Source organism: Salpingoeca rosetta (assembly GCF_000188695.1).
Source record: "Salpingoeca rosetta unplaced genomic scaffold supercont1.7, whole genome shotgun sequence".
Lineage (NCBI taxonomy): Eukaryota > Choanoflagellata > Craspedida > Salpingoecidae > Salpingoeca > Salpingoeca rosetta.
In genome coordinates this window covers 597,693-611,787 of record NW_004754927.1, presented here as the reverse complement: position 1 = coordinate 611,787, position 14,095 = coordinate 597,693, and the positions used below count along the sequence as shown (strand labels likewise).

The window sequence follows — 14,095 nt, the reverse complement described above, 5'->3', positions numbered from 1 at the left end:
CAAGTACGTTTTTCGCCCATGTACAAGAGCGTGGCCGAGGGTGGCGATGGTGGTTGGTGGTTGTTTGGTGTTGGTCGCTGGTTTTTTTTTTTGGGGGGGGGGGGCTGGTTTGCATTCATTGGAGCTTGCTGTAAGTGATGATGGTGATTGTTGTTGGCTGCCTCGTGCCTTGCCACGGCATGCGCATGCGCACGGGCGAAGCGAAACAGCGCATCTTATCATCAAACCATGTCATACCTGCTGTCCCAACTGCGCTGTCACGTTCAGAAACGCTGCAAGCGCTGATCAAGGCTGACCCCAAGAACGACGTTTGGACAGACGAGGGTGCGCACACACGAGTACACGCGCGTCTGTCAAGTGGTTGATATGCTGCACCCGTTGATCAAGCCGTCCTCAACCCTTCGTAAAGGACCATGCGACGATCACACATACCACACACACACTCTCACTCTCTCACATACACAAACACAATACAACACACACGCACACACACTCACACTCTCTCACTCACTCTCACACAACACAACACAACACACCACAACACACACCACAACACACACACACGTCTTGACTGCGTGCAGGCGGGTTCCTGAAGGCGGTGCACGCGTCTGTACTCTCTGAGAAGCAAAACTGTGGCGACATGCTCACTGCCCTCGAACTCCTCACAGACTCAAGCACAGAGTCAGTACCAATAATTTGTTCTTCATTGTGTACGCACGCTCTCGTGTGTTGTGTGTTGTGTGTTGTGGTTTATACCATATGTACCTTGTGTGCTGCGTTTGTACGTCGTACACTTACGAACGTGTTCACGTGTCTGGTTTTTTTCACTCTGGTAGGATGACGGCGAAGATGCTCAAGTCGGCGATGATGGGCAAAATCATCCGTCTCATCGGCAAGGCGCCGTTCATCCACACCAGGAAACTCGCACGTACGCCTGCACACGCATACGCCTGCACACGTATACGCATGCACACATGTGCAAATCCCTTGCTTGACACTTGACACACTCCTTTGCAACACACACACACACACACACACGCACGCACGCACGCACGCACACACACACACACACCTAATCTTACACTTGTTTGCCTTTGTCCACGGCAGACGTGCTGTGTACGCTGAGCGGTCTTGTTTGGGAGGAGGAGCATCGCGACACCATTGTCACGCTCGTCACTGATGTCCTTCCTGGCATCTTCACAAACTTCAGCGTCGCCAACCCCGCACACGCCCAATCGCAGGAGGAGGTTGGTGCTGTGCAGTGCTGTTGCCTTGGGCTGCAGCACCGCTGTTGTGTGGACGACTTTAAGTATCATCGTGCAAAGCTGTGGCCGTTCCCTCAAAATTTACCTTGCCATTCACCCGTCTTCATTCAACACACACACACACACACACACACACACACACACACACACACACACACACACACACACACACACCACGTGTGCGCGCATGTGTAGCTTGCGCGTGCGCTGGTTGCTGTGACAACGACAGAGAGCGGGTGCCGGGCGGTGTTGAAAGGCGATACGCTGAAGCGCATGCTGCCACTGCTGGAAGCAAACCACGCCATCAAGTACGGGCGCTGCCTCAGTTTTGAATCTGCATGACATGTGCCTCTCGCTATTCTTGGAGCGTTGTGTTCACCCCCACATGCATTCTGTTTCGTTCCTCAGCAACAAAACAACAACAAGCGCAACAGCCGCAACCACACACTCAACCACCTACTCACCTACATACACACGCACACACACACACACACACAAATCACACACACACACACACAAATCACACAAACACACACATACACACATACACACACTTCAGGACGACCCTTGCGCATGCGGTGTGCAATCTCGTGACGATGGCGACGACGTTTGGACTGGACGCATCATCCGCTGTGCCGAGTTTGATGCGCCTCGTCACGCAGGACCAAAACAAAACGGTTGGTTCACACACGCGCGTGCACATTTTGCACTGTTTGGTCGCATGCACGCATGAACCTCTGTGCTGCCTTTGCCGTTATGGTTGTTCGCTGACATCCATTCACTCTCGCACTCATCCCCCTTCGCCTTCGTTTATTTTGCCACGCTGACGCCTCTGTTTGTGTGTCGTGTGTCGTGTGTGTTTGTGTGTTGTGCTTTGTGTGTGTTGTGTGTTGTGCGGCTTCACACCAGCTTGCGACACGGGCTGCATGTGCACTCTCTGTCGCCTCAAAGGGCATTCTTGAAGAGTCACTTCTTCAATCTGTCATGGGCGTCCTCACACAAGCACTCAAGGTACGATTGATTGATCGGTGACGTATCATGCATGCCGTGCTTTGAGCTTACACCCATGTGTTCTGGGCTCAACGCAACGCAACACCACACAGCACGCACTTCTCGCCTCACCGCCACCCTTCCCACAACACACAAACACGTGCGGCAGGATGCCACGGGCGAGCAGAAGGAGAAACAGGAGGAGAAGGAGGAGGAACAGAAGAAAGCCGGGCCCGCGGCGCTGTACGCTGTTGCGCGACACACGCTGGTGGCGAGCTTGGCAGACCTGTGCTACTCCGACATCGTGAAGGAGATTGTCAGGAGCGGTGTCGTTCTTGCACTCGTCTTCAAGGACTACAAGGTGCACGCAGATGCAGACCAGGGGGAAGACAACAGACGTGTGCATGCGTGAAATACTTTGGTGTTTGTGTTTGATTGCAGTGCGCGTCAATGGTATGTAGTGCTTTCTTCATCGCCATGTGCATTCCCCCATACCCACACATATCCTCTCACCACACAACCCCAAACACCATATTGCGTGCATGTGCGTGTGCGTGTGCCTGTGCCTGTGCCTGTGCGTGTGCGTGTTGACAACAGCCTGGAGAGTGCCGGTCGCTCGACATTGCTGCTGCTCGCCTCCTCTCCCAGCTCTCGTTCATCTGCAGCCTCAAGTCAGACCTCAAGCGAGATTTCCTCCCGGTTCGTCATCCACGTGCGCGTGTGTAGTTATTGTGTGTCTCTCTCTCTTCTCTCTTCTCTCTTCTCTTTGTGTGTGCGCGTGTGTGTCTCTCTCTCTCTTCTCTCTTCTCTCTTCTCTTTGTGTGTGTGTGTGTGTGATCATTCGTGTCGATTGGGATCACGGTTGTACTCGTTTGTGATTTGCGTGAGGGCACGCCTCTGAATGCCATTCATCATCACTGCGATGCACTTGCAGGAGGTCGAGGCGCTGGAGAAGTCGACGGCTGACGATGAGGTGTGGGCAGCGTGCAATGGCATGATGTGCCAAGACTCTGGGCACTTGCGTGTGTGCGTGTGTGTGCGTGTTTTGCGTGTCGCATGGGGTGCGCGTGTGTATGTGACTTGATGCAAAGCTATGTGCTGTTAGCATGTGCTGCATGTTAAACACCAGCACTCACCACTCTTGCTGCTATGTGTTGTAATCAGGCTGTTGCAAGTGAATTCTACCCATCCCTCTTTCCCGCAAGTCTTCAACTCTTCCTCTCACACTCAGACCAGGTACGCTACACCAACACCGACGAGACACACGTGTGCACGCTTGGACACGACTGCATGATACACTTGCTCACCATGTGATGTTCGTGCAATCATCGACAGGAACCGCCGCTGACATCCAAACACGCGCTTGTCGTCGCGTCAAATGATGGCGAGGTACAAGCATACACACCATACACATCATACAGACACACACACACACCTACACACACAGAGACACACCTACACACCTACACACCTACACACACACACACATACACACGAACACACGAACGCACACACACACACACAGACACACACAGACAGACAGACACACACACACACACAGACACACACACACACACACACACACACACACAAGAACACACCATACACACATGCGCTGGCATTTTCGCTTGCATGCCCGCGTGCTCATCCCTCGCCCACCGAATTTGTTCCTCCGTGGAAACGGCTGTAGGCGATACAACAGAGTGTCGAGGCAATCGCTGTGGCGCATGACATGCACGCAGAGTCGCTCATGCCAAAGAACAGGTGAGAGCGACACAAGATCTTTTTTGAGTTCCCTGTCCTGAACAGTCCGTATCTGCGTATTTCATGGGCTTACCCTCGTGCTTGAAGCTCAATCAATACTCAATCTGCACCACCACGACCACCGCCCCCCCCCACACGCATACATACAATCAGGCCGACACCCGCGGAAGTGCAGGCGCAAGCTGCAGCGTGCTCCGTTGTGCTTCTCGTGGTCACCAAACAGCTGCAGCACTGCCTTCCTTGCCGCGCATACACAGAGTACGTTGAGTGTCAGCTGACTGCCGTGCGTGCATGGGCGTTCTCCACGGTTTGATTTGTGCCTTGCTGCGATTGCCTTGTTTTCCTTCTCGTTCACTTGGCTCATGTGACTCGCCAAGCCAGATGCTCACCCCATTGCACCCACATGCTCATCCACATGCTCACCCACATGCTCACCCACATGCTCACCCACATGCACACACGCACACATGCGCCTACACACCTCATGCTTGTCCATTGCCTCCTCTCTTGCCTGCAGGCTTGCGATGAAGATGAAGAAGCCCGTGGTTGCGCTGCAGCAGCTGCCGTCCCCGTATTCGCCCTGGGTGATGCGTGCACTCGCCCGCCGCAACCGACCCCATCCTCAAGGAGGTGCGTCGTGATTTGATGTGATGTGACAATGTGATGTAATGTGACAATGTGATGTGGTGTGATGTGATGTGACAATGTGATGTAATGTGAAAGTGTGTGTGTGTGTGCGTGTATGTGTGCGTGTGCGTGTGTGCGTGTGCGTGTGCGTGTATGTGTGCGTGTGCGTGCGTGTGCAGCCATGCACACTGAGGTCGCATTCTCGCCTCCTTGGCCATCCTCTCACACTTTCTTCTACCTCCCGTCGTTGCCACGGTTGTCATCGATCGTTGACAGATGAAGACCCCGACGCCATTCACGGCTCCGCCAGCCACTTCGCCTGCTGACGGCAGCGCGCACCACCACCATCACCACCAGCATCAGCACCAGTCATCACAGCCGCAGCAGGACAACGTCAACGTCAACGTGAAGGCGCTCGTGCAGGAGTCCCTCAACACGTTTGTGTCGCATCTGAAGAGTCATCAGCAGAAGCTTGAAGCGCGTTTTACCGCTGTTGACGACCGTCTCGCGCGACTCGAGAAGAAGATGGGATACATGGAAGGTTCGTGCGTGCATGTGTGTGAAATAACAAGTGTTCGTCTTGTGTGTGCGCGCGTGTCAACACAAGTGTTCGTCTTGCGTGTGTGCGTGTGTGCGTTGTGTACATCCCTATGTGAGTTGCTGTCGCTTTGCTTGGCTCACGCGATGCCACCCCTCTTCATCCAACACAACATCACATCCACACGACACAGGGACGGTGCAAATGGGATTCCGAATGCTTCTGGAAGATGTTGATGGCGAGCAAGCAGACGACGATGACGACGAGGATGAGGACGATGATGATGGTGCCGACAAGAAGGCGCCAAACGGAAAGAAGGAATGAGCTGCATGCAACATGGGACATACACACGCTCTTGTGTTGTGATGTCGCCTGTCGTGGATGCCAGCTGTGTTCTTAGTCTGCAGACTGTTACAGTGGCAGTGTAGTTGCATCTTTCATCATCTTTCACCCTCTTCCTCCGCCGCCGTCATGGGTGACACTTGGAGGAGAGGCGTGTCCTTTCCTCTCTTGAGATCCATGTTCCAGCGTTTTGTGTCGTGTCATGTTTTGTTTGATTAAGCCGTCCTTCATTCATTCAGCAATACAGACGACCACACTGCAAAAAACGATCTCAGAGGACAACGACGGCCGTTGAAGTGTAGCGAACCCAACACGCACAAACACAACACACACACACACACAGGCACACACAGAGCCACACAGACACACACACAGACACAGACACACACACACAGACACACACACACTTTGCCAAATCACAGCCAAGTGAATGATGATGATGTGGTGCGTATGACGAGGTGAGAAACCTGATTTGCCACCACACTGCACCGCACCACGTCACACCGCTGCACGCTCTACGCGGTGTCAAGGACGGGTAGGAGGGCTGGCGGCTCTGGTGTTCGTCGGAGAACAGCGTTGACCGCTTGGGCCAGCAGCGCACACACAGACCTGTCAAAATACGCAGTGGAGGTTGTGAGCGAGCACGTGTGTCGCGAGCTGTCGTGAGATGGGATGCAGAAAACTGTATTGCCTCATTCAACAACAACAACAACAACAACAACGACGACAACAACAAACAACAACAACAAACAACGACAACAACAAACAACAACAACAAACAACGACAACAACAAACAACAACAACAACAAACAACAACAACAACAACAACAACAAACAACAACAACAACAAACAACAGCAGCAGCAGTCGCGCTGACAAAGGAGAGCGCCACATGAGCACACGCACCCTTCAACATCCTCGTCGTAAACGAATGCGGTGAGATGTGTGTGCAAGTAGACCGCATCCACCTGCACAACCAGGCCAGCAGGTGTTCGCATGAATTGCACATGCAGCGTGTTAGCAGAGGCAAAATTCGCACACATCTACATGTTTGTGCGCCATCGAATAATGTCATGCTGCTGGTAAGAGCATGCGCGCCATGACACACACACACACACACATCTACACACATCTACACACACATCTACACACAGCTACACACACATACACACAGATCTACACATACAGATCTACACACGCATACACACACATACACACACACCTGAAGCTGGTGAGCGGCTGCTGGTGTCAGAGTGCATTCTCGAATCGCTTCGGAGAAGGCCTGCGCACACGCCCATGATGTTGCGTCGTGTTAAAGCACGATCATGACGACATTCACACAACTGCAGTCAGGCAAAAACAGCCGCGTGATGCAGACGCGCAGCAAGCAAGAGTGTTCCCCATACCTTGAGAATGATCAGAAGCACGCACGACAGAACGCTGTCAAGCGTGTTCTTCGGCTCCTGAAAGACCTGGATCGCCTCCAGAAAGAGGCGGTGCACGTTCGTGACAGCATCGCGCTGGATGCGTGAACCAAACGGCGACAGCGACGACAGCGGTGACGACTTGGGCGCCGGCATGACTCCGCTCAACTTTCCGGCCAGCTCGCCAAGCTCCTTCACAACACCCTGAATGGCGATACGCGTGGGTGGCATTGTGTATTTGTGTGTTTGAGTGGTCGTGTGCGTGCATGTCGACGTGTAAGAGAGGGTGTGTGTCTCAATGTGAATGAATGCAGACACAGGGTTTCTGCTGTGAGTTGGCAGAATCGGCCTCCAAAGAGACAAACACACACATGTATGCTTGCGACGTACCGCGATGCGAGGCGAGGGCTTGTCGTCATCTTGTGGTGTCGACAGTGGCGCTGTTTCGCGGACGCTGAGAATCATTTCCTACAGAGCAACACAGGGTGGTGGCGGTGAGTTGGGGACGAAAGGGGACCATGGACCTTGTGTGCTATAACAGTTGAAGAAGCACCACAAGGCATGGGCAGAATGGGAGCACAAGTCAAAGGCACATGTCACTGTTATTGTTGTTGTTGTTGTTGTTGTTGTTGTTGTTGTTGTTGTTGTTGTTGTTGTTGTTGTTGTTGTTGTTGTTGTTGTTGTTGTTGTTGTTGTTGTTGTCGTTGTTGTTGTTGTTGTTGTTGTTGTTTGTTCGCGTTGCGTGGGCTGGGCACCTTTGACATGGCCGTGCCGGACAGCTGTGTAAACTTGTTCAGCAACCACTGCAGGACGGGTACGACAACCAACCAAGCAGCGAAGCAAACGTTGCAGCCACTTGAGTGAGCGTCCAAGAATGACCAAGCAAACAGGCACGTGCAACACGCGCACACGTCAATCAAATCAACCAATGCATCAATCAATCAGACAAGGAATCAATGCCGCAACCTTGCAAGCGCGTCGCCCCACAGAGAGCACTTCCTCCTTCAGAAGATCATCCTTATCTGAACGCAGAATGAGCAGAATAGATGACGGCCGTGGTGAAAATGAGTACAAGCGCGGCAGAAGATGACGCACTGTGCACGCACACGTGTTTCACACGCATGAAGCATGCACACCTATGCTTCACACATAAACAAATCACACACACATACATACATACATACACGCACAAAACACGCATATACATACGCACTACGTATTCTCACGTGTTGATTGAGCCGGGAATGCGCGAAGAATGTTGCGTGTGCTCGTGGAAAGGCGGTTCTCGGTCCATTCAAACGCAATTCGGTACGACAACAGCGCCCGCCAATTGCTGCACATCACACATGTACACACGCGTCAGGATGTCAGGAAGTCATCGCAGAATTCATCTTGCATCACATGTGCCACAGAAACACAAACACACACACACACGGGGACACAGAAACACAGGGGCGCCCACACACACACACACACACACACACACACACACACGGACACAGAAACACAGGGGCGCCCACGCACACACGGACGCGAACACACACATTCGCACACACACACACACACACAACCACACATTTTCGAGTGCATACGTACGTGGTGGCCTCGTGTTCGATGGTTGAGGAGAGATGGATGGCAGATTGCAGCAGCAACTCTTGTCGCACATGTCTACATGATACGCACACGTGTGCATATTTGCAGGAATGGTGTGAGAAGCGACGTCGTGTTTGAAGCGACAGCAGCATTCAGGCTCACACGCAGAGGCTTTTGTTCTCACTTGTTGACGAATGTGGAGCTGAAGAAATCGTGTTCAGGGGCAAAACTTCCAGCCGCTAGTGTTGACAACTAAACGCATGCGCATCCAAGCAAGTCAATGGTGGTGGGGGTAGTTTGAGCAGGTGGCGTGTGCACAGAAAACGCAACAAAGGCGATGTACACGACGTGTCAAACGCACACATACAGACATACACACACACACACATGCACTCGCTCTCTCACTCACACACACACATATGCTCTCTCTTTCACACTCTCCCGTGGTTGTTGTCGCGCCTTACATCATCCTTTGCTGCCAGCATCGCTTCGTCCACAGCAGCGCATGCGTCTTCCACCGCCTTGTCAAACGCGTTGAGGTCTGTTGCCTTCTCCAGCGCTGATGCCATGATGCAACCAAGTGTTGTGTGCACACCGGCAATGCAACGCTGCGTGTATGTGTCTGCGACGTCGACCACAACTTGCAGGCCATCCGCTGTGAGATCGCCGCCAGTCAAAACGCCAGCGAGCGTGGAGATGCCTGCATTGGATGGATGGATGGATGGATGGATGGATGGATGGATGGATGGATGGATGGATGGATGGATGGATGGATGGATGGATGGATGGATGGAGTGAATCGTCGAGTACGCGGGCACACACACACACACGCACGCACACACGCACACACGCACACACACATACACACACAGGCAAACATATGCACGCCCACAATTAACCAGGTGTTGGTGCACTGACGTTGGTGTGTTTGCTGGAGGGCGTTTGTGATGTCTGCAGCCGTCAACTTTGGCCACTCAAGCACGGCGCTGAGCCTGATCATGAGGTGATGTGGTGATATGGTGACATGTTTGGGTAGTGGAGACGATGTGTGTTGGTATGTGTTCATGTGTGTGCATGCGCGTGTGAACGGGAAGCTGAGAAGAGATCAAGTGCGCACGAAACCAAACGCTGTCTCTCGCAGGCATGTGTGTCGCAGGCGTCAGTAGTGAGGACAAGTACGAAGGAGACGCACTTTGATTTGAGAGATGGCAAGAAGTCCGTGGTGATGAGATTCTGCACAAACGAAAACAGCTCTTGTTCCTGTTTCTCCCGGTCCTCGTTGTCTTGCTTGCCTGAGACAACCATGGACATGTGAGCATCCCCAGCCCAAACACAGCGTTTAAGGAACACAATAAACACACATACTCATAGCAGCGCAGACATTCACATTTGCACACAAGAAAAAGCACGGACACACACACAGACACACACACAGACACACAGGTGCACACACACACACAGACACACACACACACACACACCTCGACTGACCTTGAGGAAGAAAAATGTCCTGGTAGCACATGATCCACTCCACCAGGCCGTAAAACAATCGCTTGCGTGTGAATGTCAAGAATGCGGCGAGCGGTTTGTGCGCCAGCGTCGCTGCTGTCATCTTCTTCTTCTTCTTCTTCTTCGTCCTTCACCACCATCATCGCACGTCTTCTTGTTCTTCTTGGACGGCGCTTGCAGCAGCTGTTTCGCCTCCTCCTCCTCCTCCTCCTCCTCCTCCTCCTCGTGTGTGGGCTGCACTTCACGCCGACTCCCCTCATCATCGCCACTTTTGGTTGTATCGTCAACATTGTCTCCACCGCCACCGCGTTGAGCCACAGCGCCTTCTGTTACTCCTGCCGCTGCTGTGACAGCATCCTCCTCCTCATCTTCATTGCCATCACCAACTTCATTGTGCTGCTGTGGTGAGTGCTCCTCCTGGTCTTGCTGTTGGCCCTCGTCCCTCTCTTTGTTGTGCTCACCACCACCATCACCACCACCACCATCATCGTCATCATCGTCACCATCATCGCCCACGGTTGCTTTGGCGGTGTCTGCTGTTTCTCTCTCCGCCTCCTCGGCTTGCAAAGCAGCAAATGCCTCCAAATCTGCAGGGGCACACAAGCGAGCGTGCGCATGAAGAAGATGTATCCATGCGCACGAGCACACACGAAGCACACCAACACACACATACACACACACACACACACAAAACAACCACGACAACACCAACACCACCACCACTAACAACAACAACAACAACAACAACAACAACAACAACAACAACAACAACAACAACAACAACAACAACAACAACAACAACAACAACAACAACAACAACAATACACACACAAATGAAGAAGAGAGGTGCACCACAGTAAGCATGCATGCTCACCCCTGGAGTAGTTTTCCTCCTGAGCAGTGCGATCTGTATCCCACTGTCGCTTCGCCTGCTGCAATAAGCGTGCAGACAAGGCGTCTTCGCTGTCAAACCCAATCTGCGCCAGCAGCGGCAGTGTCTCGCGTATCTCGGCCAGACTTGTGTTTGGGTCCTCCACTTTAGCCTGCAGGTCATTGTGCAGTGCACGCATAATCTCGCGGCAGCTGGTGTAGATGCCACGGAATGACTCCAGATCACGGTATGCTTCCAGCACGCGCGACGCTTTGCCGTAGTACCCCACAGCCTGAACCACGTGCACGTGCATGGCAGTTGTGACATGGTACATGGCGACACGTGGAAGTTGTCATGAGCATACGAGTGAGGGAATGGAGTCGTGTCACCACACTTGAAAACACACAGACTCACACATGCGCACAATTGTGCATGCGTGTACACACACTTGAAAACACACACACACACTCACACATGCGCACAATTGTGCATGCATGTACACACACATGAAAACACACGCACAGACACACGCACAGACACACACACACACACACACACCACACACACACCACATGCATGCACACACACGCGCGCGCACGTACGTACCTGTGCAACTGCGCCCATATCAACGCATTGCCGCAGACGGGCTGGGAGCTCAAACAGGAACTGGAACTTCTTGAGCATCACGTGCCCAGATGCAAGACGGCTGATCTCTGTTCGCCGCGGGCGCAGCGTCGTGGTGATGTCCTCGCTGTGCAAAACGAACAGGGCACGGAGTGGGTGAGATTAGATTGTGCGTCAATTCATGTTCGCCAAGCGCTCTGCAGGGCTGTCTTTGGTGGCACAACAGCATGTGAGAGGCATATCGTAGGCGGAAATGCGTCAATGTCACATGTGGGCCACCAAACCTGAGTTTTGACGTTTGCTCCATGTTCTCCGCAAGCTTCTGCATCTCCGCCTCCATGCTGTCCACCTGTGTTTTCATCTTGCGGATGGTGTCCGTTGCACTGCACACGTGCACACGAACAGACAGACGAACACACCGAGAGATGAGACAGGCGACAGGTGGATAGACACGCACACCCAGGCACAGAACGATTAACAGACAAACACACGCCCTTGAATCGCTTGTCAGCTTCGCACCTGATGAATTTGTTGTAGTTTTCATAGACAAGGGTCTGCATGTCGCTGTCCAAAGCCTTGATTTCACGGCCGAGTTTGGACTCCTTGTCAATGATGCTTTGCAGATGATGGGTGCGGTACATCTTTGCCAGGTATGCGTCACCATCAAAGCTGCATCAAGCCGCACAGGTGCAAAAGAGGTGGGTGGTATGAAGCGAAGTGATTGACCAGTACATAGCGTAGGAGAGGGAGGACCGCACATGTCACCAAGTTCACAGGCACACAGTGACGCAGATACAGACACACATACAGACACACACAAACAAACACACACACCACACACATGCAGACATTCACACAGACAGACACACAGACAAAAACACACACACACACACACAGACACAGGCACAGACAGACACATACCCACAGACACACACACACGCATACCCACCTTTCGCCGTCCAGGTCGAGTGGGTTCTGCTTCTTCTTCTTGTCTTCCTCCTCTTTGCTGGCACCGTAGTACATTCGCAGGAGTCCCCTGCGTCTGCGACGTCGGCGGTCCGCATCATCGCCACCAGCACTGCTGCTTGCACCACTGTCACTCATGGCATTGGTGGCTTTGGGTGTTTGCTCTTCCCTCTTTGTCTGGCTGGAGATCGATGTGTTTGTAGAATATTTACTCCCACATTAGTGAAAGTTCTAGCCATGGCGGAAGCGGAGAAGAAGAAGTTGTTTGACACTGAGCAGGACCACTCGCCACTGTTTGTGAACGAGGTGCAACGATACATGCAGCAACGATGCATGCAGCAGCAACAGCAGCAGCGGTATGTGGAGCAAGCGGCACGTGAAGAGGGAGACAAGCGAAATGCGGGAAGCGCACTTGATGGTGGCCGCGCAGAAAGGGACGCACTGGAGGCCCGGTGTTGGACACATGACAAGGTGCTGCAGTCACCTTACCTGAGTGACATCTGGACGATGCTGGATCGCATGAGGCCGGCGTACGACAAACACGGCTGGGACTGGTCAGAAAAGGAGGACGAGCTGTTTGCTGAGGGCATGCACTTCATCCTTTTGTTGCAACAGCAACAGGTGCATGTGGCATTGTCATGCATGCTGTCTGCACATGTCTCACTGCGTTTCTTTGTGTGTGTGGTTGGGGGGGGGGGGGGAGGGCGTTCGTTGCACTGGTTCGGAGTGTGCTGCAATCCGTCCACCCATTAAGCTCTACCACACACACACACACACACACACACACACACACATACACTCATACTCACACACACACACTCATACTCACACACACACATGTGGACGTTCATTCAAGCGCAGTTGATTGGCTTCACCATCTTCTTACTCGACGAGGAAGATGAGCAGTGGGTCGTGTATTGCTATGAACTGCATGTGGCAGAAGGTCACAAAGGCAAGGGGCTCGGGAAATTCCTGGTAGAGGTGCGTGCACACATACACATACATTCTTTCATTTGAGCCCTGTATGTGACCGCGTGCACTGTGTTGCGGGGGTGCGTGAGCTGATGCAATACATGGTGCCAGTGAGTCCAGCCACAGCGCTGCTTACGCACCCTGCGTGTGGGTTGCTTGCTGCCAGTGCTTGGAACACGTGGCAAGACACATCGGAATGGTTGGCATTGCCCTCACGTGCTTCAAAGGTGAGCACGCGAACTGATCTGTATGCATGTGTGTATGTGTATATGTGTATGTGTACGTGTGTTTGTGTATGTGTGTATGCGTATGTGCGTATGTGTGTATGTGTGTATGTGTGTACGTGTGTGTGTATGTGTGTGTGTGCAGCAGGTTGGCTTGAGCAATTGTTTCCCTGATCGCCATATCTCATCAACCCATCACACCTTTCGCTGCAGACAACGACGCGCTTCGCTTTTACGAACGAACTGGGTGTGGTAATGTGTATGTGTCTTGTGTGCATGCGTGAGAATACGTGTGCCTGTGCATGCGCCATACGCTTGTAAACTGATACGTGCACTGGTGTTTGAGGTGTGCTCATAGCTCACTGCTAGCGATGGCCACGCCACAA

The 14,095-nt window shown here is 52.7% G+C and overlaps 3 protein-coding genes across 3 annotated transcripts in view; 2 read left to right on the top strand and 1 right to left on the bottom strand.

The window, feature by feature from the left end:
- Positions 1 to 5,783, top strand: part of PTSG_03169 (uncharacterized protein) — a 7,763-nt gene extending 1,980 nt beyond the window's left edge. Inside the window, exons 6-22 of the mRNA XM_004995698.1 lie at positions 268 to 324; positions 582 to 681; positions 837 to 928; positions 1,108 to 1,247; positions 1,461 to 1,573; positions 1,825 to 1,942; positions 2,175 to 2,276; positions 2,425 to 2,616; positions 2,853 to 2,954; positions 3,190 to 3,228; positions 3,420 to 3,491; positions 3,591 to 3,644; positions 3,946 to 4,019; positions 4,173 to 4,277; positions 4,537 to 4,649; positions 4,923 to 5,187; positions 5,378 to 5,783. Of these exons, the coding sequence (XP_004995755.1) occupies positions 268 to 324; positions 582 to 681; positions 837 to 928; positions 1,108 to 1,247; positions 1,461 to 1,573; positions 1,825 to 1,942; positions 2,175 to 2,276; positions 2,425 to 2,616; positions 2,853 to 2,954; positions 3,190 to 3,228; positions 3,420 to 3,491; positions 3,591 to 3,644; positions 3,946 to 4,019; positions 4,173 to 4,277; positions 4,537 to 4,649; positions 4,923 to 4,972 (1,523 nt within the window). The 3' untranslated portion in view covers positions 4,973 to 5,187; positions 5,378 to 5,783. The remainder of the gene's footprint in view (positions 1 to 267; positions 325 to 581; positions 682 to 836; positions 929 to 1,107; positions 1,248 to 1,460; positions 1,574 to 1,824; positions 1,943 to 2,174; positions 2,277 to 2,424; positions 2,617 to 2,852; positions 2,955 to 3,189; positions 3,229 to 3,419; positions 3,492 to 3,590; positions 3,645 to 3,945; positions 4,020 to 4,172; positions 4,278 to 4,536; positions 4,650 to 4,922; positions 5,188 to 5,377) is intronic.
- Positions 5,784 to 6,041: 258 nt separating this feature from the next.
- PTSG_03168 (uncharacterized protein) lies at positions 6,042 to 12,651 on the bottom strand (the record flags this gene model as incomplete). Its single annotated transcript, XM_004995697.1, has 20 exons — positions 6,042 to 6,135; positions 6,433 to 6,494; positions 6,749 to 6,808; positions 6,933 to 7,154; positions 7,341 to 7,418; positions 7,706 to 7,753; positions 7,917 to 7,972; positions 8,177 to 8,283; positions 8,547 to 8,618; positions 8,728 to 8,795; positions 9,008 to 9,243; positions 9,462 to 9,535; positions 9,736 to 9,835; positions 10,035 to 10,180; positions 10,222 to 10,639; positions 10,927 to 11,215; positions 11,530 to 11,674; positions 11,832 to 11,930; positions 12,067 to 12,216; positions 12,497 to 12,651. The coding sequence occupies 20 exons, from the start codon at positions 12,649 to 12,651 to the stop codon at positions 6,042 to 6,044; spliced, it is 2,679 nt and encodes an 892-aa protein (XP_004995754.1).
- An 85-nt stretch (positions 12,652 to 12,736) lies between these two features.
- Positions 12,737 to 14,095, top strand: part of PTSG_03167 (uncharacterized protein) — a 1,553-nt gene continuing 194 nt past the window's right edge. The window contains exons 1-4 of the mRNA XM_004995696.1: positions 12,737 to 13,134; positions 13,375 to 13,494; positions 13,652 to 13,712; positions 13,923 to 13,956. Of these exons, the coding sequence (XP_004995753.1) occupies positions 12,751 to 13,134; positions 13,375 to 13,494; positions 13,652 to 13,712; positions 13,923 to 13,956 (599 nt within the window). The 5' untranslated portion in view covers positions 12,737 to 12,750. The remainder of the gene's footprint in view (positions 13,135 to 13,374; positions 13,495 to 13,651; positions 13,713 to 13,922; positions 13,957 to 14,095) is intronic.